The following is a 23,850-nucleotide window of genomic DNA, read 5'->3' as shown; positions in this document are numbered from 1 at the left end:
CGAACTCCGGCGGCCCGGCCGTCCTGCTTGGACCGAACCCAGCCTCTTCGTTTTTCCATATCTGGGCCTTGAATGATGGATATTTTGGTGTCCCCCAACTTTTCCTCTTTTGTTTTTTCCCTGCGTGACTTTTCAGTTTTAGTTCTCAGTTTTTATTTTTCCTTTTTTAACTTATGCGCAAAAAACTGATGTATTCGCAATCCTTACCCCCCAAAAACATGAAAAAAAACATCGAATTCCATCGATATCGCGAGTGGCAACTGAAATCAAACTGAAATAAGAAACTGGTCAGTAAAAACGGCTTTTGATTAGTTTTGGATGAGAAATGTAATGCTTGTTTTGATCCATGTCAGATCAAAATGTTAGGATCCATTTTCTCAATCGGGATTTGGCTGATCAGAATAAGGACGAAATTCACTTCGCTACATTCAATCCGCTACATTAGCCTTGTTTCCAAATGAGCTTGAAAAATTTGCACATAAGGGCAATAGCGTCAGTAGAGACAATATACTACACTATCACCCGAAAAGAGTATGAATTTCGGAGAATTCAAAATAAGGAGGTTAAAAGTGCAAAACACAGTAAAACAAAAGTGAAAATGGAGTAATCAAAGTTTTATAAGTTATAAATAGAGAGAACACTCAAAGTTGATCTGTAAAAATGCCAACTAAGCATTGTGTATATGGGACATTCCATGTCAACTCAGCCACACCGGATTTTTTTTTTTGTCTGAGAAAAATTATTGAGTAGGTGCATTTTAAACTACTACATATAGCCAGTGATCATGCAAAATTTCATTGCCCTGCCACTTTTTGTTTCTGAGATAATCATTACGAAACTTGAAATTTTCAAAAAATCATTACTTCTGAATGGAGCATCCGATTTTGATAAATAAGAAGAGAAAATTTTCGTTTTTTCTCGTACTTCAAGATAAAAAATACTTCGGAGCCGTCAAGAAGCTTCTAGACCGATTTTTCGAGAATTTTTCGCGTTTTCATTTTTTTTTCACTCTAGGGCCGCTCGATATTCGATCGAAATATTTTTTTTATGATAGAGGATGTCCTTATATGATATGAAAAAAATACGCTATAATGGAAGAGGAAAGCAATGCACCGGAAAAAAAAATTTTCTCGAAATTTTTGGGTTTTTCAGTTTTTAGGGAAGATCCATCGGTTTTTTTCAAAGAAATCAGTCTGTCAACTATTATTCTTTGTTCATATATAATGGCACTTTTGCCATTATACTTTTTTATACTTTTTATACTTTTTATACTTTTTATACTTTTTTATACTTTTGCCAACTTGCAACTTAAGTACTTGGCGTACTTGGCCCTCTTAACCCTCGTAATCTATTGTTCCTTGTTGTACCTTGTGACCCGTATGGCCCTTATGACCTTAAAGGTCCCTGCAAGGACCTTTCTTTCAAGGTCGTGCAAGTTGGTTAAGTACACCATCATGTAAGAGAGAAAGAATGCTCCGAAAAAAAATTTTCTTCGAAATTTTTACGGTTGTCTGTCGTTTAGTAGAGTTACATTATTGTTACTGAAAAAGGGGTTTATCAATAGACATTTTCTGTTCTGCTGGATAGAATAGACTATTGATACGACTATAAATCTTTTCTCAACAACACACTGTGCTTTCCACTAACGAAAAAGTGTGGGAAAAAAACAATTTTTATTCTTCTATAACGACAACATTTTATATTTTCACATTTTTACATTTTTATAATACGGAGAAATTCTCCACTCTCTTCGACGACAAGTTCCAACATGCACTGATGAATTATTTACATCACGATTACTGTCTTCTGCGGGTTTTTCGTTTTGTTATTGTTTGTTTTTGCTTTGGGAAAACCTCCTCGTTAGCCGAAGCCGAATATCATTTAATTAACAATTGCTCTGGTATCTGAATAAAACAATGGTGTTTTTGAATGGCCGGAATAGCTTTGACACTGTCAAATCTCTCTCTCAACTCAATTTTGATATTCTCGTGTTCTGCCTTGGTGAAAAAAAAACATCAATTCCTTGAAAACTCTCTTTTGAACGATTTGCAAGCTCTTACGTCTCGCTTCTCTCTTAAAGACAGCTCCTACTCCGTCACAAGCTCCTTTACCGTGCGCGGTTGCATGAAAATGGGCTTTCGCATCTACGCCAAAATCAGTCTTGTGATGCAAGAGGTTCGTGATCTGAAAACGATTCTTGTAATGTTGTGCAGCTCCATCGGTGACATAGATCATTTTCTCCACGCTTTCACAGTTGTCTTTCACATGCTGTATTAAAATCTTTTGTATCAAATAAACAGCGGCAGTATCGTGAGTCGTACTGTCCAACAAAACGACTAAACTCCGATGTTGGATTTCATTTTTTTCGCGATAGTAGTAAACAACGGGGTGAACTGTACACTGGTCATTATTGTAGTGGAAGGATTGAGCAACATCTTGAGCCACAAAAGCGTAATTTTCCGAAAAATCACAATGCACTAGTACTTCTCCATTATCCAAATTCTCTTTTCGCTGTTTGACAAAAGCCGATTGTTCTTTAGCGATGAAGTGATGGGGCTTCAATACTATCAATCGTTCCATTAGAAGATCAATGAATTCATCCATCGGGAGGGTCTGTGTCTGCAAGGTACACCTGTCAGTACTTTGCCACACGCGAAATTCGACCATTTCCACGACAGAATCAGAGAGAAGTTTCTTCAGTTCACATGATAATGATTTCACTCCAGGACAATCGTTACATTCATCCAGATGACAGGCCGGGGTTGGATTTGTACACATCAATTTTGCTAGACAATCTTTGTAATCTATGAGTGGACAGGGAAAATCTTCAGTTAGAGTCGCAATATTAATTGCCTCTAGGATCAATTTGCATTTTTGATGATACGTACAAATACATACCACGTGAATGCCATTTGCTCCTGCCACTACACATTGTTTAGGTCTCAGCTCGGCAAACTTACTGAAACCGACCTTAGCATCTTCATTCGCATGTTTGTACTTCCGATGAAGGACTTTTAGATTTTCGAGTATCATTCGCTTTTGCTCTACTTTCTTCTCTCCATTGATCTTGATGGATATTTTATCTTTCATTCCTGGCATGACGCGACTGTGCTCTAGGTAAAAATTGTGTACCTTCTCGACGGTTGTGCTGGGTAGTGAATGATCTGCTTTCGCAATTGGTGAAGCGAACACTCCTTTAATTTTTCTCAATCTTTTCGCTCTTGACGCCATGTATCTGGTAGTTCCAAATTCAGAAGCAATTTTCCGCGCACTCCACGACTGTGGATGAACCGTCAAGATTTGCAGGCGCTCACGGTAGTTTTTCAGATCTTTGAATTTCTGCTTCAAACCATCCAACATTTCTTCTAATTCTATTTCTCTCGCAAATCGATACTGGTTAGATGCAGATGGATCAATGTCACTTTGGTCATCTTCTGAATCATAATCCATGGAAGAACTGTCGAATTCAGCTTCATCGTCTGGTTCGTCGTCGATTGATATGCCGGAATCATCAAGATGTAAAGATCGACCTGATCTCAGAGAACTGTTCATCACATCAAGACTTGGGTCACATGTTTCGGCTTGGAGCATTGATATATCGGGTGGAGTTTCCGAACGCTGAAGATGTGCAGAATTAAGTTTAACCGTGGGGACAGATGGAGGAATGACATAAGTTGGAGCTCTCGTTCGGCATTGACCACAGATTTTCGCGGACAATGGTAAAAAAGTAAATTTCTCGTGTAGTGTCAAGGAAATCGGACGTAAATTATAACCGAGGTGTCCCTTCTCACCAGGAGCCCGCATTGGATTCGCACATCTATCACTCCGCGGCATTCTATTAAATTCGAAGATATCAATTCCGAGAATAAAGATCATTTCTATATAATCAACGTGAAAATTCCTTACCTCGTTGCAAGAATAGAATAAGATAGGAGCTCAGTATTCCATCCACACAGAATCGTATGGTGATAAAAAATCAATCGAGAAATTGAGGTTTTTTTCTAGAATTAAAGCCTTGGAACTGACTGATGATGATAAATCAATTAATTGATTCCGTTTGTTTCTTCCTCTCATTTGTTTGATCCTAATTTAGCAAACTTCCGATGATGATAATGTTCAATTCAACTATCTATCCTTCCAGTAAAAATTTCGACGAAAAATTTTTTTTTCGCCGCACTCTTTCTCTGTTACATGATGGTGTAGTCTTATGTCATCATATATGAACGAAGAATAATGGTTGACAGACTCATTTCTTTAAAAAAAAACCGATGGATCTCCCCTAAAAACTGAAAAATCCAAAAATTTCGAAAAAAATTTTTTTTCCAGTGCAGTGCTTCGCTCTTCCATTATGGCATATTTTTTTATATTATATAAGAACATCCTCTATCATAAAAAAAATATTTCGATCGAATATCGAGCGGCCCTAGAGTGAAAAAAAATGAAAACGCGAAAATACTCGAAAAACCGGTCTAGAAACTTATTGACGGCTCTGAAGTATTCTTTATCTTGAAGTACGAGAAGAAACGAAAATTTTCTTTTTTTATTTATCAAAATCGGATGCTCCATTCAGAAGTAATGATTTTTTGAAAATTTCAAGTTTCATAATGATTATCTCAGAAACAAAAAGTGGCAGGGCAATGAAATTTTGCATGATTACTGTCTATATGTAGTAGTTCAAAATGCACCTACTCAATGATTTTTCCCAGACAAAAAAAAATCCGGTGTGGCTGAGTTGACATGGAATGTCCCATATGCCGCATGTAATTTTGATACTCGCTACCCCGGACTTTAGAGTTTTACAATACCATTTTCAAAGCCACATATAGATGTGGAGAAACAGAAACGATGGTTGTGCAATCGATCCAATTTTACCTTAGATAAAATTGCAAAAGACACGTATATATGCAGTAAGCCGTTCATGTGAAATAACTCGACCACTGAGCATCCTGACCCAATTTAATGCTGATTGAACAGCAGTTGATTGAACAGCAGCTGATTGAAACAGTTGAATTCATTTGAATGTGTATATGTGAGTTACCACTTGTCCGCTCCGATTTGTACCTACCGGACCGTCAGCGCTTTTATTGGATCTTCTGGATATCATTGAACACAGAAAGGGGCCCTGCGTATAGATTAAAGATTGATCCCTCAGCATGAAAATACTTACCACAAACTATTCCAAGACTGTATATTGAAAACATGGGCAGAAGATCCTTAACAACATCACCAGACTGTGCTTCAGATAGCAGAGTTTTCACGAGATTATCAGTGTGTTCAATGAATGTCTCCATAAATCCCTCGAGCATTTTGAAATGAAACATTGAATTAATAATTTTCCTCCGTCCTCGCCACTTATCACCTGAATGTATCAGTCATTAATGGCTTTTTTTACTGATTGGCCACAATAATATACCATCATTTATAATTTATGCAACTACTTCATAGGTATTGCGAACCTGTACTCGTTAGAAGGCCAGTAGCCAACCATGGACGTAGGAAGTCGTAATATGAAGCTTTCTCGATCATTGTTTTACTCGATAACAATATCTAAAAACAAGAAAATGTTTGGATTCATTTTTTGATAGCATCCATTTAATAAACTATACAATGTTTAATGATCCATTTTACCAAATATCCCTGAGAAATTTCTCCTCAAAATTTTCGAGTTTCCTTTTAGTTTTTTCGAATACTTATATATAAAAAAAAGAGTTTTCTCACGTAGCAGAGATCCCGCAGATTAATTAATGACGCTCTGCATAATTATACGTTTTTGTTTTCGAATCAAAGAATTCACGAAACTTTGATTCTAGAAGGCATGGGACTGAGAACCAGAAACGGGCTACTTAATTTGCTCTCACAAAAATTTTCAGGGTATATGGAACATAGTAAAAAAAATTGAGATTTTCGACGGAAACTTTTGGATTGTCTTAAGCAACTATCCCCTTTTTTCTGGGGTCAATAAAAACCATCGAGCATTTTTCAATAATTTATGAAATACATAGTATCTTATGTCATAAGGCGATAAAAATATTATCTGGCGAATGTGCCTTCGGCTCGGATTATAAACTCACATTCGCCAGATAATGCTTTTAACGCCGTGTGACGTACGATATTTTATGTCGTTACCGTCAGTGTGGGGGTTATGGAACACTTTACGAGTAGAATCCACGGTGAACGCTGTGATACATGATTTTATCTATAATTTTAGGATTTTAACTTTTGCAACAGCTAAAACAATATCTCTCCTTCAATTAAAACATTTTTTCATATTTATGGGGTCAATAGATTAATTAATATTCAAGAAAAAGTGACGCCCGGCAAATGCTTCACTTATGGAACCCCTGAAAACAAAATGTCCCCCTTATGGAACCCTCAAATGTACCAGTTGTGGAACAGGGAGATTCATATGAGGTTATAGATTTTTCTAGGCTTGGAAGTTGATACAAATACTTTATTCCAACAAAGTAATCTAATGAGAAGAACAAATATAATCGATAGTTCATAACATTAATTATTCTTCTACCTTTCTCTTTTTTGGTGTCACTAGTACGTTAGTTTTAGGATTGTCATTTATTTCACCTTCACTTTTCTGATCGTTCTGACTATTATTGTCTTGAGTCAAGGATTCTTTGGTTATTGCTCCTGCTACCAGTGTCTCATCATCATTATCACTCGTTAAAATTTCTTTTTTAATTGCTTTTGCAACCAGTGGTGGCTTGCCCATCAACCTCTTCTGTTGCTTCTCTTCTTTCTCCTGCTGAATCCTCAATTTCTTACTTTCTCTCTCAGCTTTCTTCTGTTCTTTCTTAATTCTCATCTCAAAATCCTTCTCTCGTTGTTCATTCTTCACCCTCTGGGCTTCCTTCTTTTTCTCATTTTCCTCTTGCTTCAATAATAGATTTCTCGATCTTTCCTCTTTCTTGTCACCCTGGCTTTCTGCAGTGCAAGCTTATTTGCTTCTTTTTCCTCGTGATGATCAATCCAGACCTTGGTACTGACGACACAAGGTAACTTTTCCTTAATTTTGGGTTTCTTGTTGTTTGAGTTTTTCTTCCTGGAAGGCCAAAAATACGTGTCTTGGAATGCAGATGACATACCTGGGATTGGACATTGAAATACTGGCGACTTTTTGATTACACCTGAACATTCAGGAAGTTTTTCCTGTTTTATCCTCTTGGAGAGATCCTCTGAGGAGATCTGCTGAGCAGAAAGATCTGTTTGCACAGACATTCCAGCAACTTCACTACCAGGGACTTGCTCTCTTGTTTCTGTTTTGTCCTCAACTACAGATGCATCCAAGTGTGTCTTATCGGCTTTCTCCATACTTTGAATAATATCTTCTCTGACGATTCCCTGATTACCATTTGCTTGTTTATTTTCTGACGAATCTGTAGTTTTCTCAACGTTTACCTCACTGGCATCAGGTTTCTCATTCATGACATTCCGCGAATGATCAATGGCATTGGCGTCAATTCTCTCGTCCAGTTTCTCCTCCTCCATCACACCAATCAATGTTTCTTCAAGAAGCAACAACTCCCCATCGTCATCAACAGTATAAAGGAAAATGTCAGAACTCCGAGCCCCCAGATCATCGAGATTTGGAGTGGAAGAATGAGACACTGGCGTAGATTTTTCATCAGTATCGGATGAGAAGAGATGAGGGTCGTCAAATAAATTGCTTTCTTGTTCATTCATCTGTAATTTGAAGTATTAGAACCACCAATGAGCGAAAGGAGAAGACCTTAATGTTGAACCATCAGATTGATAGAAAAAATCCATAATTTTACGGGTTTAAGGATCAACGAATAGAGAAAAATGATACTGGAAAAAAAATGAGCTCGATTAAATCTTGGGTAGAAATATCATCATTTCTCTCAATCAAATCAGGATTTATGCGTTAGAAAACATGATGGAATCTGTACCCCAGAGTTAGCTTGGTCACTCCCACAATTATCAGCAACATTTTCATCTTCCTGGTCATTATCAACTATGCCTTGTACTCTTCTCCAAAACTGGAAGAGAGGTTCTAATCTTTCAGCTCCAGTCCAAGTTCCATTGACACCAGTGTGTTTGAAAATGTCGAGGACTGCATTATCAATATTGCTCTCGATAAAATCCAAATGGCTCTGTTCACTAGATTTTTCTCCACTCGAGGTTGAAGGAACTGAATCCAGATCTTTCTTGAAATATTTTTCATATTTTACTGCGTCTGGTGAGAAAGGATGGAGGCCTGTAGCTCGAAAACCACTTATTAGAATTGACTTCTCGTCCAATTTGGCAAGAGCCTTCTCCAGCAATACTCCAAAAAATTCTCGTTGCAAACGTTCCCCAGGATGTTCGAGACGCCAATCTCTGATGACAGTACTCCATTTGGTTTTCAATGGATGAAAGAAGGCCACGTCCATTGGCTGAAGAATGTGGGTGGCACTTGGATGAAGGGCAATCAAATAAATCTGGTTTGCTCTGCAGAAATTACTCAACTCCAAAGTCATGTGTGAAACGTGGCCATCCATATACAAAATAACTGGAAACTCAATCTGATTCTCTTTACACCATCTCAGGAAGCAATTTGCCACCCATGAATAGAACGATTCAGCAGTCTACCAGCCACTTTCTGTATGTCCAATGTCAAATCCACGTGGCATTGTGATAGAAATACTTCGAGGAATCTTGACATAATTGAATAATATCATAGGTGGGAGGAGTTATCCAGCAGCATTACCACAGAATAGAACTGTTAGACATTCTTTCTCATCGTTCTGAACGAAACTGTATGCAGCTTTGTCACCTCGTTTCACCAGTACTCTTTCTCCCTTTGGGGTCAAGAAGAAGGCAGATTCGTCGCAATTAAACACGCTGGCACCCTTAATATTCAAAAGATCATCTCTTATCAGATATCCTTCAACCTCCTTAAACCACCCAAGAATTTTCTCCTTAGTCAAAGAGGCTCGAGTGTATAACAAATTCTGTGAAATTCGCTCACAAATTTCTGGATGGCGAGTGACAAATCCATCGTACCAGGCTCTGCCTGGCCGATTATCTTTGAAGGGTACCTCAATTTCCATCTTTCTAATCAAGTGCGTAACACTGTTGAATAGTTGGAGTCTCGTAATGGGAAATCCATGTTCACTCATGTAAAATATCCTCCTAACTAACTGACCTTCCTCTTCATCACCAATAATACACTTCGGCCCTCTTCGCTGTTTCTTAGGTTTCGTGATGCCTCTCTTCTTGTAGGATAATGTTGTTTTTGGAATCTTATATTTTTTACTTATGGAACCAAGTGATTTTCCTTCTTTCACCTCTGTGAGTGCCTTCTGCAACGTATCTTCTGTGTATTTCTCCGTCACTGCCTGCTTCTTCTTATTTATTTTACCCCTAATGGAAAAAATATAAAGGGAATTAGTATAAATTAAAGAGAAATTATTCTCAGAGGACGAAAAGAGGTTGAAATATTTAATTTCAGTGGAAATTACATTTTCAAGAGACGTTCGAAGAGAATTTATGAGAGGTTAGTTTTTTGACAGGCGGGGGGTTCGCTAACTGCCTCAAGACCGTGTTGTGGTGTTTCAATAACGGAACCCCATTCTATTCAATTGAATTAATCATTTTTCTATTTTTTTCTATTGAATCATCAAGAATAATTCATCTAATGTCACTACAAACACTTTTTAATTCACCAAATACTTACATTTTGGGATAAAAGTCTCATTGAACACGGCGATGCACTTGCCACGCGAGTGAAACCCAACAACTCGATTCACACATACGAGAGGGAGTCATTCGCTCGCCACTTTTAACGAATTTATTTAAAATGGTTTTCATTGACTCACCTCGACCAAACCTAATCCTAGGGAAAGATAAGAGACCATCCTACCATCGAGATGGAATTCCCTATAGTTTTAACACGGTTGGGACTTTATTTTCTTAATAAATGCTTCAAAGTGTTCCAGTACCCCCACATGTTCCATAACCCCCACACACGACATAAAATATCGTACGTCACACGGCGTTAAAAGCATTATCTGGCGAATGTGAGTTTATAATCCGAGCCGAAGGCACATTCGCCAGATAATATTTTTCGAAGCTCGCTTCGCTCGGTTAGATTGCGGTTTTCGGGCCTAATGACATAAAATACTTTTTTGCACTCGTTACGAAATATACTATATTGACCTCGGCCGAGGACCGTAAGAGTTTCTCTCATGGCGTGACTAAAGTAATACTCGTAATATTAAACCAGTTCCATAGATAACTCGTATCTCTCTGTCTAACTAGTAAGATTCTCTTCCGACGCGACTAAAGGTGCTCAGCGAAACGACACGAGTGCTGAGGGGTTAATTTCAATGAAAAAATCCCGGAAATAAACTATATTCTGATTTTTTCGTGAGGAATTTTCTAACAAGTTAAACAAGAAGCGAGAATTTCGAAGAAGAAGCCGAAAATATTCAATCATGCGGAGCATAACTAATTGACCCGTGGTATCTCTGTTACTCGAGAAATCGTTTTTTCTATAGGTATTCGATAGAAATGAAAAAAATTTGTCGAAAATTCTGAAGCCGAAGTACTCTACGATATATGGTGAAATGTGCCAAACGAATTTACCTTGATATCATCAGGATGATGTATCATAACAGACGGACGGTGCAAAAACCATAATTTATAAACAGGATAATAGTCCTTCGCTGAATTTCTGGCAAAGTACCACCAATGTTCTGAATCACAGAATTAAAAGTAAGACTTTAATTTCAAGCGCTCATCAAAACGACACAAAATTTATCTATTCATAGTCATTCATTTATATTGATGAGAAATAAATTTTGGGAAAAGCATTGAGTGGTATTGTTCGTCGAGAATATTTGCAAACACTGAAAATGTCGCTCAACATTTTTCTCCAGAACTGCTCACTCCCAAGATAATTACCGAAATGACTAATGTCAACGTTGCTACGTATTATGTACTTTACTTATGTACGATTTAATCGAACTGATGATCCTGAAGTTATGTACATATACATTTTTAATCAATTATTCATCGATTGTGACTCTATTAACTGTAAAAACTCATTGAAAACCCTAAGAAGCTATTGATATTGGCATTTGCAGCATGAGCATTGAGTAAAAAAATAATNGGTTACACTAAATATTGATAATTCAATATTTGGGGCGAGTACAACACCACCCATGATCGTTATTTCGATCTGAAACTTAGTGAAAATAACAATTAGACGATTCTTAAGGTGAGCATTTTCTATTTTTTCCAATTTCATTATTAAAATAACATTATTTAATTCTTGAAAAATTAAATTCTCATTCATGAATACAAACGGCTTTTATTTATTATTACTCTAGAAATTACATTATATTATACGTTTAACAATTGAAAATCACAGAAATGTTTACGTATTAGCATAAATTACAAATATATACATCATAAGTAAATTAATAAACAATCATCAGTCTTTCCATAATTTGAGAATTATGATTCCTCAATCTCTAATCCGACCTTGTTCTATACAGTAGCTACTATGACTTTAGAATTTTTATCATTTTATAGTTACGCGACAGATCACACTTAATTTTCATCATCAACATGGATCACATATGTCTAGATGAAAATTAATCTCATTTTGTGGTCTTTTTTAGAATAATGACTTGATCTAATCTAATGCAATCTTTATCTAATAATCTCATTATTTTCAGTCTGTAAATGAATACTTTATTTCGCGTCGTTNTCTTTTTTAGAATAATGACTTGATCTAATCTAATGCAATCTTTATCTAATAATCTCATTATTTTCAGTCTGTACATGAATACTTTATTTCGCGTCGTCTGGGAGTCCCAGGTTTTCGATTCTTAATAACATATTACAATCCATTCTTCCATTGAGAGCATAAATCACAGGTGTAAAGGTAAAAGTTACTTTCGATTTCTTTTTTAGTCTTCTTTAAATGTGTCAAGCAACCAATGTGAGTCTGTTTCTTACAAGCACTACAGATAACCCATGTTTTTGCACGCCTTGACTCCCCTCGGCCACATTGAAGACATCGTAATTTAGTATCTGTGGACCAGTCAAGACAATTCATGATCCATTCTGCTCGTGCCTCATTAGGATCGAAAGACAAGTCAAAGATTAAATCATGTTTGCTTAATATGTGAGTCATAAAGTAAAGAATGAAAATACCGCAATTGTAATTATCACGTTGAGTAGGATATTGATAGATTTTCGCTTTCTATTGTGCGTCTGATTCATCAGGGTAAACTATATTCCATATTTCAGCAAACCTAGAATGGAATGGAGCTTCAAGAGTTGTGTGAGGCTTTGCGCCTGAATCAAGAACATATGTACATTTTCCCTTTACGTCTGCAAATAAACATACCCAATGAGAGTTACTAATATTGAGTGGTAAAAAAATTCCGTCAGAACTATTCCACTCGGATTCACAGCGTGCAATTAGCTCATCATTTATCGCCTTAGGTTTATGGTCCCTGAAAAATTGTCCCCAGATTTCACTCTCATAATAGACGTAAGTGTTATTAAACTCTCCATGATTTTCAAAAGCTCTATAGCAATAATCAATTGTTTGTGAAGAAAGCCACATTGATTAATTCGGTTGATTTAAATATAAACGACTGTAATCGTCATGGTAAAGATATTGCCAATTATCAAATTTTGAGTTTTTCATTGGAGTAGGAACAACCGCCACGAAACAAGATCGAGGTGCCGTACCCCTTGGACTAAAATAATATTTCGCGGTTGCGATGCAGCTAGTAGGATATGACTTCAATGTTTTTCGTTCATTGTCAGACTGAATATTTTTTATTTGAGTTAAATCCGCGTGCCGTCTCGAATATCGCGGCTGCTTGTTGTTCTTACTCCATAATTCTTCTGATTTCACGTTATCAGGTTCATTAATTTTCTTCCTCTTTCTACTGTTAACGTGCTGCTGTGGCTTTTTCAATGACACTTCTTTTAAAATAGACTTTACTGCATTAGAAATTTCGTCAATGACTCTTCCCGCTTTCAGATAGACTTTATGTTGTAGAGTCGACTCTTTCAAAATTTTCATGTAATTTTCGGCAGATTACACAAATGTTTTTTATCTCTAGATTTTACTAACAAACTTGACCACAAGGGAGCATAAGCTAACAGATTGTTGAGGAGATATTTTGAAACTGCATCTGAGTGAAAATTATTGTTTTTTTGACTGTCATCGATGTTGCCATTCAATTTAGTTTTCAATTCATCGAATAATAATTGAAATTCTTTATACCACGGGCTGGAAGCATAAATAGGTTTTTATGGTGTCATCTCAGTAACATTTATGATCTCTTTGTAATCTTTCAATGATTTATCAACTTCTTCGTTCTTTATACCAGGACAACATTCTGCGAGTACTGTCAGTGCTTCAGAAACTTCCGCATTTTTCTTTTTCGCAATTAAAACTGTAGCTACATCTCGTACACGTGAACGTAATTCGATTATTGAATGGCAATGGACTAGAACTGACATTGCTTCCATCAATACTGAATGTTCTACAGTTTTCTCCATAATATCATGTTTAGTTAAAAAACCAGGGATCATATGCATGAAATGTGCATAACGAAACTGTACCCTAACTAAATTGAAAGACTCACCATTTTCCAAATGTTTATAGGCTGAGGTAAGATATCCTAGGACAGTAGTATCATTCCATGCGGCCATGATAGCATTGCCATTTGCCCATGCCCAATCAATGACAATAGTCTCGAAAACTGGCCAGCGCAAACCGTTATTGGTCCATAAATCTTGGAAAAAGCTCAAAAAATCGCGATATGTGATCGTATCATGAGCATTGGTAAGACGGGAACTAATTAAATCATTTGTAAGACGGGAACTAATTTATGATCTCTGTTGACTATACCGGAAGTAATGTAGATTTTTTTCGAACGGGGATATGGCTTTCTAATGACTGCTCCCGTAGAATCGAAATGAATTGTGCCACCTGAAATGCTTTTAAGGAATAGAATTTGTTCATCGCAGCCTAGGTAAATTGTGAAAGGTGTGACAAATCTAAGTATAAATGGATGTTGTGCACCATCAATCTCCAGCGTTCGTTTGATGATGTCAAGGGTGTCGTTCATCCCAAATTCCTCAGAACGTGCCTTTGCATAGACATTTTCAGATCGTGTCTTCATATAATTATTATGTTCCAATGCTAACTTCATATCCATTTGGGCGTAGGCTTTCCCACGAACTCTAGTAGGAACTTCGTGACGCAATTCTTTTTTCAATTGATCCCTTTCGCGACCACGTAACTGATAGGCGATTGGTAAACTATGGTTCTTAGATTTATCTAATGAAGTTTGGGGGACAAAAATTTGAATTTGTACATAATCAAGAGCTGCTGTTAGAGTACCACAGAATTTGAATGGGTTTTTACACTCTGGCTGTTTGCAAAATGCGTACACGGTGAATTTGTCTTCTGATTTATGCCAGAAACGGAAACCCATTAATGTAATAGAACACGTGATGTCTGCTTGTGATGGTAAATTTGTACGAAGTACATTGTATAGCAGGTCTGGAGTAATTTGACCTCTCTCTAAAATTCCTGCCGAAGACAGCTTTATCACCTTCCACAAGAAATCGTATTTCTTCCTCGTTGATCCAGAAGCTCTGATCTGCTTTGAATGTTTTGAAAATTCTCCTCCATCGGAATTGGATCCATTATCAATGTCAGACTCTGAATCCATAGATAAGGACGAGAAACTCTTGGAGATAACATCATCATCAGTTTTAGGACGATTCTTAGAATTTACATTTTGGACATTTCTTCCTCCTCTGTTCGACGTTTCCTTCAAATTCTCTTGAGCTTTTCCCAAGCCTTTGTTTCTAATTCTCTCTTTGATTATGTCAGCGAAAATATACCGATTATTTCTCCACCAACACGATAAATTTGGTCTGAGATACCTGATCACTTCACAACGTTTAAGACCCAAATATTCCGAAATTTTCTTCATCAAAGCTGCATTTCCTACTGGATTTGGCTGAAGTTGACTCAAATATTACGTACTGTGCACGACTGCTTCGATAAGCTTATGGAAATCCACTCCCATTTTCAAGAAAACAGCAAAACTAGAAGATAATGAACCAGAAATGAATGGAATTGAATAATACCATCCATATTACGGAACTAGATGAATTACCCCGTTGAATATATTTCAATATATTATAACTAATATATTTAAAATCGATTTGTTATATTTCCATACACACTATTAAAAAATTTTGTTTGAATCGTGCCAAATTTCAGAAATTTTTATCGTGTTTCACTTCCATTGAAATTTCAGGAAATCTTGTCATTGAAAATTCAACACTTCATCACAAAATCAACAGAAACTCTAAATTTATTTCTAAAGTGAACGGAAAAAAATTCTGGGACATATATTTTTGAATTTTCGGGATAGTAACATTGAATGCCCCCCCCCCTCCAAAAAAGGGGCAATTCTAAGGGGGAATTCTAAGAATTCTAAGAGAATTCTAACATTGTATGTCCCTTTTTGGGGGGGGGGGGCATTCAATGCGTTTTATTGCGATATTAGCTTTGATTCCAGACAATCAGACAACTCTCACACGTAAATACTTGGAAGAAAGGTCAATCGAAATCGAATCAAGCTCATCCAAATTATACAAATGTTCCAATATGCTCTCAATATTTCCATAGGATTGAATAATACATAGATGTTCTTACCTGTAAATATCAACATAAACCACGGCCAAATCACTGAATTCGGAAAAATCTCGACTAGATAGCTTTGAATAACTTGACACTCTTCTTACCGGGCAACGAGATACACAGTTGATTGTGTACTGTCGAAATTACTTGAAGGACATTAGTATCGACCGTGAAACCTTGATCCCCCTCCCCCCCTCACCACCACAATTCATATTTTCCTTCATATTAAAACAAATACACGAGAAGCATCAGTGGCGGCATCACCTGTTGATTTGAGTACGAATGAAAAATTCGGCTAAAGAAAATTTCAACCATTTTTTCCAACTAACAGTAGAAAAAGTGGTCTTCACAAGTCTTCGGTTATCTTCGTGAATTAATTCCGGATTATAAGAAATTCATTCCCTTGTTTTATTTTATATACATTGATGAATTACTGATGATGACCATTCTCTGATTTTTGGTTAATAAGCTAAAAAAACATCAGTGAGATAAGATCGCAATGGCCNTTTATTTTATATACATTGATCAATTACTGATGATGACCATTCTCTGATTTTTGGTTAATAAGCTAAAAAAACATCAGTGAAATAAGATCGCAATGGCCGAGTGGTTAGAGCGTTAGTGCTGGTGGGGCAAGGGTCGTGGGTTCGATTCCCGGCTGCTGCACCAATTTTCTGGCGTCTCCAACTTCTCAATATTGTTGTCCAGCAGGAGTTTCGTAAAAAAGACAAGTGTATCTGGCCAAAAGGTTTGTTCTTAGGGTAAGCCTTCTTCGCGGTCCATGGCGAATGCCGTGCAGAGAGTGGGATTGAAAAAAATCGTAAAAACCCGAGAAGGAATACGATTGACAGGAAATTTAATTCAATTAATCGGCTGACGCGCTAGTTCGTTTTCTTGAAAACGATGGACCACAAAGTCCAAATCCCACAAATTTTTTGACTCAGCAAGAATAAGTCTGCCAAGTTACATTTGATTTTTCACATGGTCAAAATAAGTGTATATTCGAAAATGGCAAAAAAAAATTTCAATAATGAAAAATGTAATTGTAATTATAAAATATAAGAAAAAGAAAAAAATGCTCAGCTTAAANAAATTTTTTGACTCAGCAAAAGTAAGTCTGCCAAGTTACATTTGATTTTTCACATGGTCAAAATAAGTGTATATTCGAAAATGGCAAAAAAAATTTCAATAATGAAAAATGTAATTGTAATTATAAAATGTAAGAAAAAGAAAAAAATGCTCAGCTTAGGAATCGTCTGGTTGTTATTTTGATAAGATTTCATATCGAAATAGTGGTCATGGGTGGTGGTGTACTCGCGCAAACTATTGACTTATCAATATGCAATGTCATTATTATCTAAATATAATATCCCGAAAAATGCTCTTCTCGAAAAATGGATAAAGATTGAACTTCTTTCTCTTACAACGATCCTCAAGTGATAGGACGATTTTTATACGCGACCAAAATTTCCAAAATTAATAAAAAAATGCTTATTATGGTTTAAAAAAAATTGTTAATAAATGCTCTTGTCTGGGATGACACCATTATCAAATATAATTGAATTTCTGTTTTGTAAACGAAAAACATCAAGAAATATGCTTGCCCAAAAAATCAAACATGTAACAGCACATTCTAGTACATTAGAGTACAAGGGCACAAATTTCGTCTTCAACGAATGTGTAGTTTACAGGCCGAGCCCAAGGCGAGGTCTGTACACACATTCGTTGAAAACGAAATTTATTACCGAGTGCTCTATAATATTTTATGTCAAGTCGTGCAGAAGTCGAGTTTTGAGCAGGCTGCGCGAAGCGCAGCGTCCGATAAACTCGACTTATTGCACGGTGCGACATAAAAATTATTAAAAAATGGACAAATGAATAAATGCTCGTCAAGCTTATTTGATATTCATTGAGGGCTGATGGTTTCTAGTTCGGTATTAGAGCATAATTAGTAAAATCCACAAATACAAAAAATGGTACACCTTAATAAATTTCACTGAGTGGCAGGATTATTTTTCCACTCGATGCTCACACTACAATCGCAAATATCAATGGTTTCTTAGGGTTTTCTATGAGTTTTTACAGTTAATACAGTGACAATCAATGGACAATCGATTAAAAACGTATATGCACATAACTTCAGGATCATATCGAACTGTCATAAGTTATATATTGATACAATAATTACCATAAGGCATATTAAAATCCAACATATTGCCAAGCAACGGCAAAGGTTTGGGGCCCGGAATCTTGTCGATTAATAACCCTCTTCTATTATGATGCAGATAATAATTAAAAATGAACAGCAACATGAACAGACATAATAAGATCAACGTTGCTAAAGTGAATAACTCCATCGTCACGTAAGTTTTAGTTAACGACAATTAAAGTACACTGATCAACACGGGCTGATGTGAGCACACTAACTGATGGTCATAGTTTCTCAATGTATACATCTAGTAATGGCAATCTAGTACTGCATATCCGGTGCGCGATAGGTGCACTAGTCATGAGCCATTGCTGCGCAAACGTTGTACAATGTGTTCATTAGTCGTGCACGCTGAAAAAATTATTGAAATTCAACAATTGGTTATTGAAATTCACCAACTGGTTGGTGAAATTCTACAAGTGTTTGTTGCAAAAGGGAACTAACAACCTATTGTTAAAAGTGAACAACCAAGTACACATTTTGGTGAGAGACAAACTTTGATGAAGGTGAACGGGTGAGACAAGCAAGATCTCGATAGTCAACTGCTTACAAAGGTCAAACGGGAAAGACGACAAAAATCATCCTGAAATAGTCGTAAAAGTCGAACGGGCGGAGTCATCAGAAGGGTTGAAAATACTTAAAGGGCAAATTGGAGAGACGAAGAAAGACGAAGAATGCGATGTGACCAATTCATATAGGGAAAGGACCCAGGTAAGAATTGACGATAGAAACAGGGCTCATCAAGCCCTGAACCAAGGCTCGGAAATGCTCAATCAGGGCTGGGGCTCAGCCTTGGATTAATCCTTCTTCAGCCCTAAAATGATAACTTCGTTTCAGGCGTAGTCCGCAAGGCTTGAACGAGGCTCGGTGCTAAGGCTTGATTCAAGCCTTGAATTACCAAATTTTAAAGGCTCAATCGAGCTTCGGCTAAATAAACTGGAGTATTGTTTACAGATATTTGTATTAAAATTTCTTATTGCTTCATAACCCTTTTTATGAATTTAGAGTAATCTATGAAAGAGAGTGCGGTCGGACCGTACATCACTGTTGCTAAGCGTTGTTGTCNAGGCTCGGAAATGCTCAATCAGGGCTGGGGCTCAGCCTTGGATTAATCCTTCTTCAGCCCTAAAATGATAACTTCGTTTCAGGCGTAGTCCGCAAGGCTTGAACGAGGCTCGGTGCTAAGGCTTGATTCAAGCCTTGAATTACCAAATTTTAAAGGCTCAATCGAGCTTCGGCTAAATAAACTGGAGTATTGTTTACAGATATTTGTATTAAAATTTCTTATTGCTTCATAACCCTTTTTATGAATTTAGAGTAATCTATGAAAGAGAGTGCGGTCGGACCGTACATCACTGTTGCTAAGCGTTGTTGTCGATTGTGATTGTTGGTTAATTAACAATGGATGGGAAAAAAATTATTATCATCATTAGTTTAGAAATTGAAATACAATGGAATCAAACGTTTAAAAATTTGCTCCTCTGCTGAGGTTCGATCCGGGGTCCTTCTGATCCATAGACAAGCGCGCTATCCACTGGGCTACCTGCGACTTCTTAGGATGATACATTTTTTTCGGGTATAAAAATTCAACTTGTGTTAGTGTTATTTTGTTATTTTGTTGATATTTTAATTGAACTTCCTAAACTTGAATGAATGATGGGTCCGATGGATTTATGAGTTCAAAATCGATTGATTAATTAATTATAGATAAGGATAATAATAATTATGTAGCCACGTGCACAAAGAGCTGCTCTAGGCCTGGCCTGGGGTTAGCTTAGATAACTTGGCAGAAAATTATAGCTATGTTTATAGATGATGATAATGTTTTCACCACCATTAGCTGATGAGTATTGATATACAAATTGAGGAAATTAATCGGAAGTAACTTTAATTTTCGGGGCCTTGCTGAGCCCTGAATAAGCCTTGACGTACTGAGCCTAAATACTGAAAGCCTGGACTAGGCCTGAATTGAGCCTCGCCAATGGCCCCTATAATCATCCTCATTTGAAGCTCAACTGAACGGTGAAACCAAGCCTATCCCAGGCCTGTATATAACCAACCCTGGGCTCATACAGGCTTGTTCTTATCGTCAGCCTGTGTAATTCTTACCTGGGGAGGACGGGTGGTATCATGAAGGTGTTAGAAGAGTCAGGCGAGAGGGTAGGAAATGTGACGCGTCAGAAGAGTAAAATAGCGGTCATAGGTGTCCGCATTCAATGCGGACACCCCTGACGGGTTAGAATCTAACCGTTAGATACCATCAAAGAGGGTAGAATTAGAAGGGTGAGTGGGAATATCTGTAACCCACTACGGATCGAACTGATAACTTCCCAACCAATTCCCAAGTATCCAATTTCCTAATGACCGAACAACCACTGGAATTATTTTGTTATCCATTTATTTAGCTGTTTAAATAAACTGTTTGAAGCAGCTTTTTGCGACATTGTAAAACATAAGTTTCCGGACAGATAATTACAAACAATTAAATTAAAAGTTTTGTTTGATTAGTTGGACGGCAATGTTGGGTGGTTTGAATCCGCGCGTCCCTAACGCCTGTCAACGGTCTGCTCTAGTGACTATTCGGACTGAATTTACGAGGTTATATGGACCACATGTGCAGTGTTGCCGTATGATCATTAGAGGTTAGACCAACGAAAGTCAAGTGTAAAATTGAATAAAATATTATTTATAATATCCATTGAAGAAAGTGCTAAATGTATTCAACAATGAAAAATCTAAAAAACTAGAGAATGGTAAAATTTTCTCCAAAACTGAAATCTTACTTTAAAAAAAATTACTAATTTGAACGGAGTACTTGTATATCCTTCAAGAGATAAATCCCAACAATAGCTTATCGGCATTGAGATATGAGAGTTTATTACTTAATCATGATGGCTGGATCATCGGATTGACTACAATGAGTTGTGTACGCGTGCGGAATCCAATTCAGGTCTAATATTTACATATTCAAACGACCTCTTAAATAATACATTGTTTATTTTTTGTCACTCGGTCAGCATGATCCAGTTACGGTGGCAAGTGTCACGCTGTCAATGCTACATGCCCACATATTTAACAATAACGCGATTGAATAAATCTGGGGCACAACACCACAATAGACAATTATTTTTCAAAATCCACCAATGACGTCTTTGTCTGAAAAATTGATTGAAAACCCTCCAAGTGAATTTTTATAACCGGAAGCACTGTGAAAATAACCACGCGGCCGCAAGGTTCATTTCGGGGTGTTAGAAATATATATATTAGGGTGTCCGGCGGAGAGACCCATTTTATTGGCGACCCCTTCAGATTGTAGTATTATGGGTCAGAAATAGCAGGAATGAAGACGGGGCATGTTGGCTTATTCTGTGTCCCGCAAAGAGTAAGTTTATTTATTCTAGAAGAAATACACAGGGAAAACAGAAACTGAGTGCTTGAACGTAATCGACAATTCGAATATTCGAGTTTTCATGTTGAAAATGATAAACTTTATGAGTGTTAGAGATAATTGAAGTGAGAGAATTTTTTTTAAAATTCAATTGTAAATAGTTAAGGATGTTCGACACCCTTTTAGCCAAAATTGACGTTGTTTTCATTTTTCTGGCAAATTATCGATGGGAGTGACGTGAAAAAATATAACGATTTTGTGGTTTGTCATTCTTTAATGGCTCACGAAGTTGCGTAGTGGTGCGATAATTTTCATGCGTTTTTTCTACAGTTTTGTGATTCTTTTTAAAAGTTTAGAGAAAACGCAGGAAAATGTTCGCACCACCTTAAAATTTCGTCAGTCATTAAATAATGACAAAACGCAAAAACGTTATACTTTTTCACGTCAATTCCATCATAAGATTGCCAGAAAAATTTAAAAAACGTGAATTTTGACAGAAAGGGTGTAGAACATCCTTAACAACAAATCAAATTTCGAATTTACTGATTTTGCACGATAGATTTTTCAACGTAACACCCAAAAAAAGTCGGTCTGAATCGAGCTGGACTGAATCATACCGGCAATCGACTTGTTGCATGTCGAATTGACGACATTAATCAAGTCGGACTCTGACAGATTCACACCAGAATATCGGTCTGATTCAAGTCTATTTTTCGACTTGATTCACACCGACTTCGGGTTGATTCAGGTCGATTTTTCGGTTTGATTCAAACCGATTTGTCGGTTTGATTCAGACCGAATTTTCGGATTTATTCAGACCAAATTCTCGGATTGATTTAAGCCGATTTTTCGGTTTGATACAAATCGATTTGTCTCTAAATTCACGATGTACATTGTCGATGAAGTCCCCTTGCGGAGCCTCATACATAGGGGGTGGGGTGTGTACATCAAGAATTCAGTAAACCCCCCGCCCCTCCCGTTGACGACTTAGATCGTCGGTGAGTTTTTCATATCTCCGAAACTAACGCAGACAGTGAATTATTACTGAAAAATTGGGGTGGGGAGGGTTGTATTGAATTCTTGATATATACCCCTCAATTTGTAACCTCGGCCGCAATTCTTTTGTTTAATCTGAAAATTTTCTAAAATAGAAAAAAATTTACACAGAAAAAAAGTAGATTAGCTTTAGAAACTCGTTTCTAGATTTTAGAATCTCCTGTTCTTAAGCTTTATCCTTGGTGGGATCATAAAAATTAACCAATTTGGGAATTGTTTTTAAGAACTAATATTTTCTAAAACCAATGCTGAATTGTTCTCAATTTTAGAAAGTCTTCAGATTGAACTAAAAAATTGCGGCTGAGGTACTTAAAGGACGTAAGTGCCCCATACATAGGGAGGGGTGCCCAAATATCGGGAATTCCAGATGTGGGGAGAGGGGATTTTGCAAAGAGCGGAGGGGGGTGGGTTGTGAATTGAGAATTTACAACCAAAAAAATTGAGTTCTTCAAAAATATCTCCGAAATTTTCTGTCCGGAGACGTTGTCAGCGTCGGAGGACAACGTTTATATTTAAAATATCCGAAACACACGAATGATCAAATAAGGATGATTCAAAGGATTATCTTCAATCTCTTTCAATTTTTATTGATTAGGACGACGCTTCGCAGTCCTTTACGGAGCGTAAAATGATGAAGAATTTATCTGGAGTCAGGGAAGAATTTGATGTAATCCATTTATTACTTTCAAATGTCGATTAATTAAGTAGTTTACTGACTTTGACATTTTCGGTTCAAAACGCATAATAATTTCGTTAGAATTATCAATTTTGATTTTATAATTTCTTTAGGAAACTAATTTACATTCTACATTTATTGTTCACAATTTAAGTGGTGAAACATTGGTAATTTCTTTATCATAGAAATAGTGTGGAGTTTTAATAAGTTGATTTCGGTTTTAATTAATTGCTTAGTAAATCTGTGAATCCTTCGATAAACTAATGATTTCTTTACGACAATTAAGCCCTATGTATGTACTTTACATTAGACTATCTTCTTTCACTTTCTAAATACTAGGTACAGTTTGATGAAGATTTCAGTGGTTAAGAAAATTAGATTTTCGTGAGAACGCGAAACAAAATGTTGAATGTCTCTTATACGCATGAAAAGAATCCGATTTCAGAGACCTTTTCCACTAGTAGTTCAACAGTTCAAGATCACAAATATTAAAATTGATCCTAAATAATATGAAACGCGAATATAATTCGTTAGAGGCTACCTTACATACAGGGTATTTCAGAAGAACATGTACATCTGAACACCCTAGGATCAGGGGGTGATTCTGAGCAGAAAAGTCCTCTTGCCCTTTTTGATCAGACTCACCCCTAAAAAGTTATTGGCAATTAAGGGTGGGCCAATGGGGAGTGATTTTTAAGCGGGCGCACATCCATGTGATATGCAGCATATGTGTGTGTGCCCGCCCCACCATTCTACGAGACAAAAGAGCGCAACGATATTGCTCTCTCTCTCTCTCTCTCTCTCTCTCT

General features: G+C 36.8%; 1 protein-coding gene across 2 annotated transcripts in view; it reads right to left on the bottom strand.

Moving 5' to 3' along the window:
- LOC107043861 (cytochrome P450 4C1-like) overlaps nucleotides 1-18,119 on the bottom strand; it is a 40,598-nt gene extending 22,479 nt beyond the window's left edge. For both annotated transcript variants that reach the window (XM_015265524.2, XM_015265525.2), the window contains exons 1-4: nucleotides 17,901-18,119; nucleotides 10,603-10,712; nucleotides 5,457-5,547; nucleotides 5,168-5,359 (exon numbers count right to left, since the gene is read on the bottom strand). In XM_015265524.2, coding sequence (XP_015121010.1) covers nucleotides 5,168-5,359; nucleotides 5,457-5,547; nucleotides 10,603-10,712; nucleotides 17,901-18,069 — 562 coding nt within the window. In that variant the 5' untranslated portion in view covers nucleotides 18,070-18,119. The remainder of the gene's footprint in view (nucleotides 1-5,167; nucleotides 5,360-5,456; nucleotides 5,548-10,602; nucleotides 10,713-17,900) is intronic.
- Between the last annotated feature and the right edge of the window lie 5,731 nt (nucleotides 18,120-23,850).

The sequence above is a fragment of the Diachasma alloeum genome, unplaced genomic scaffold (genome assembly GCF_001412515.2).
Source record: "Diachasma alloeum isolate Michigan unplaced genomic scaffold, Dall2.0 Dall_scaffold_00646, whole genome shotgun sequence".
Lineage (NCBI taxonomy): Eukaryota > Metazoa > Arthropoda > Insecta > Hymenoptera > Braconidae > Diachasma > Diachasma alloeum.
Note: the sequence above shows the minus strand (reverse complement) of the source record. Positions and strands in the feature narration are given on the sequence as shown.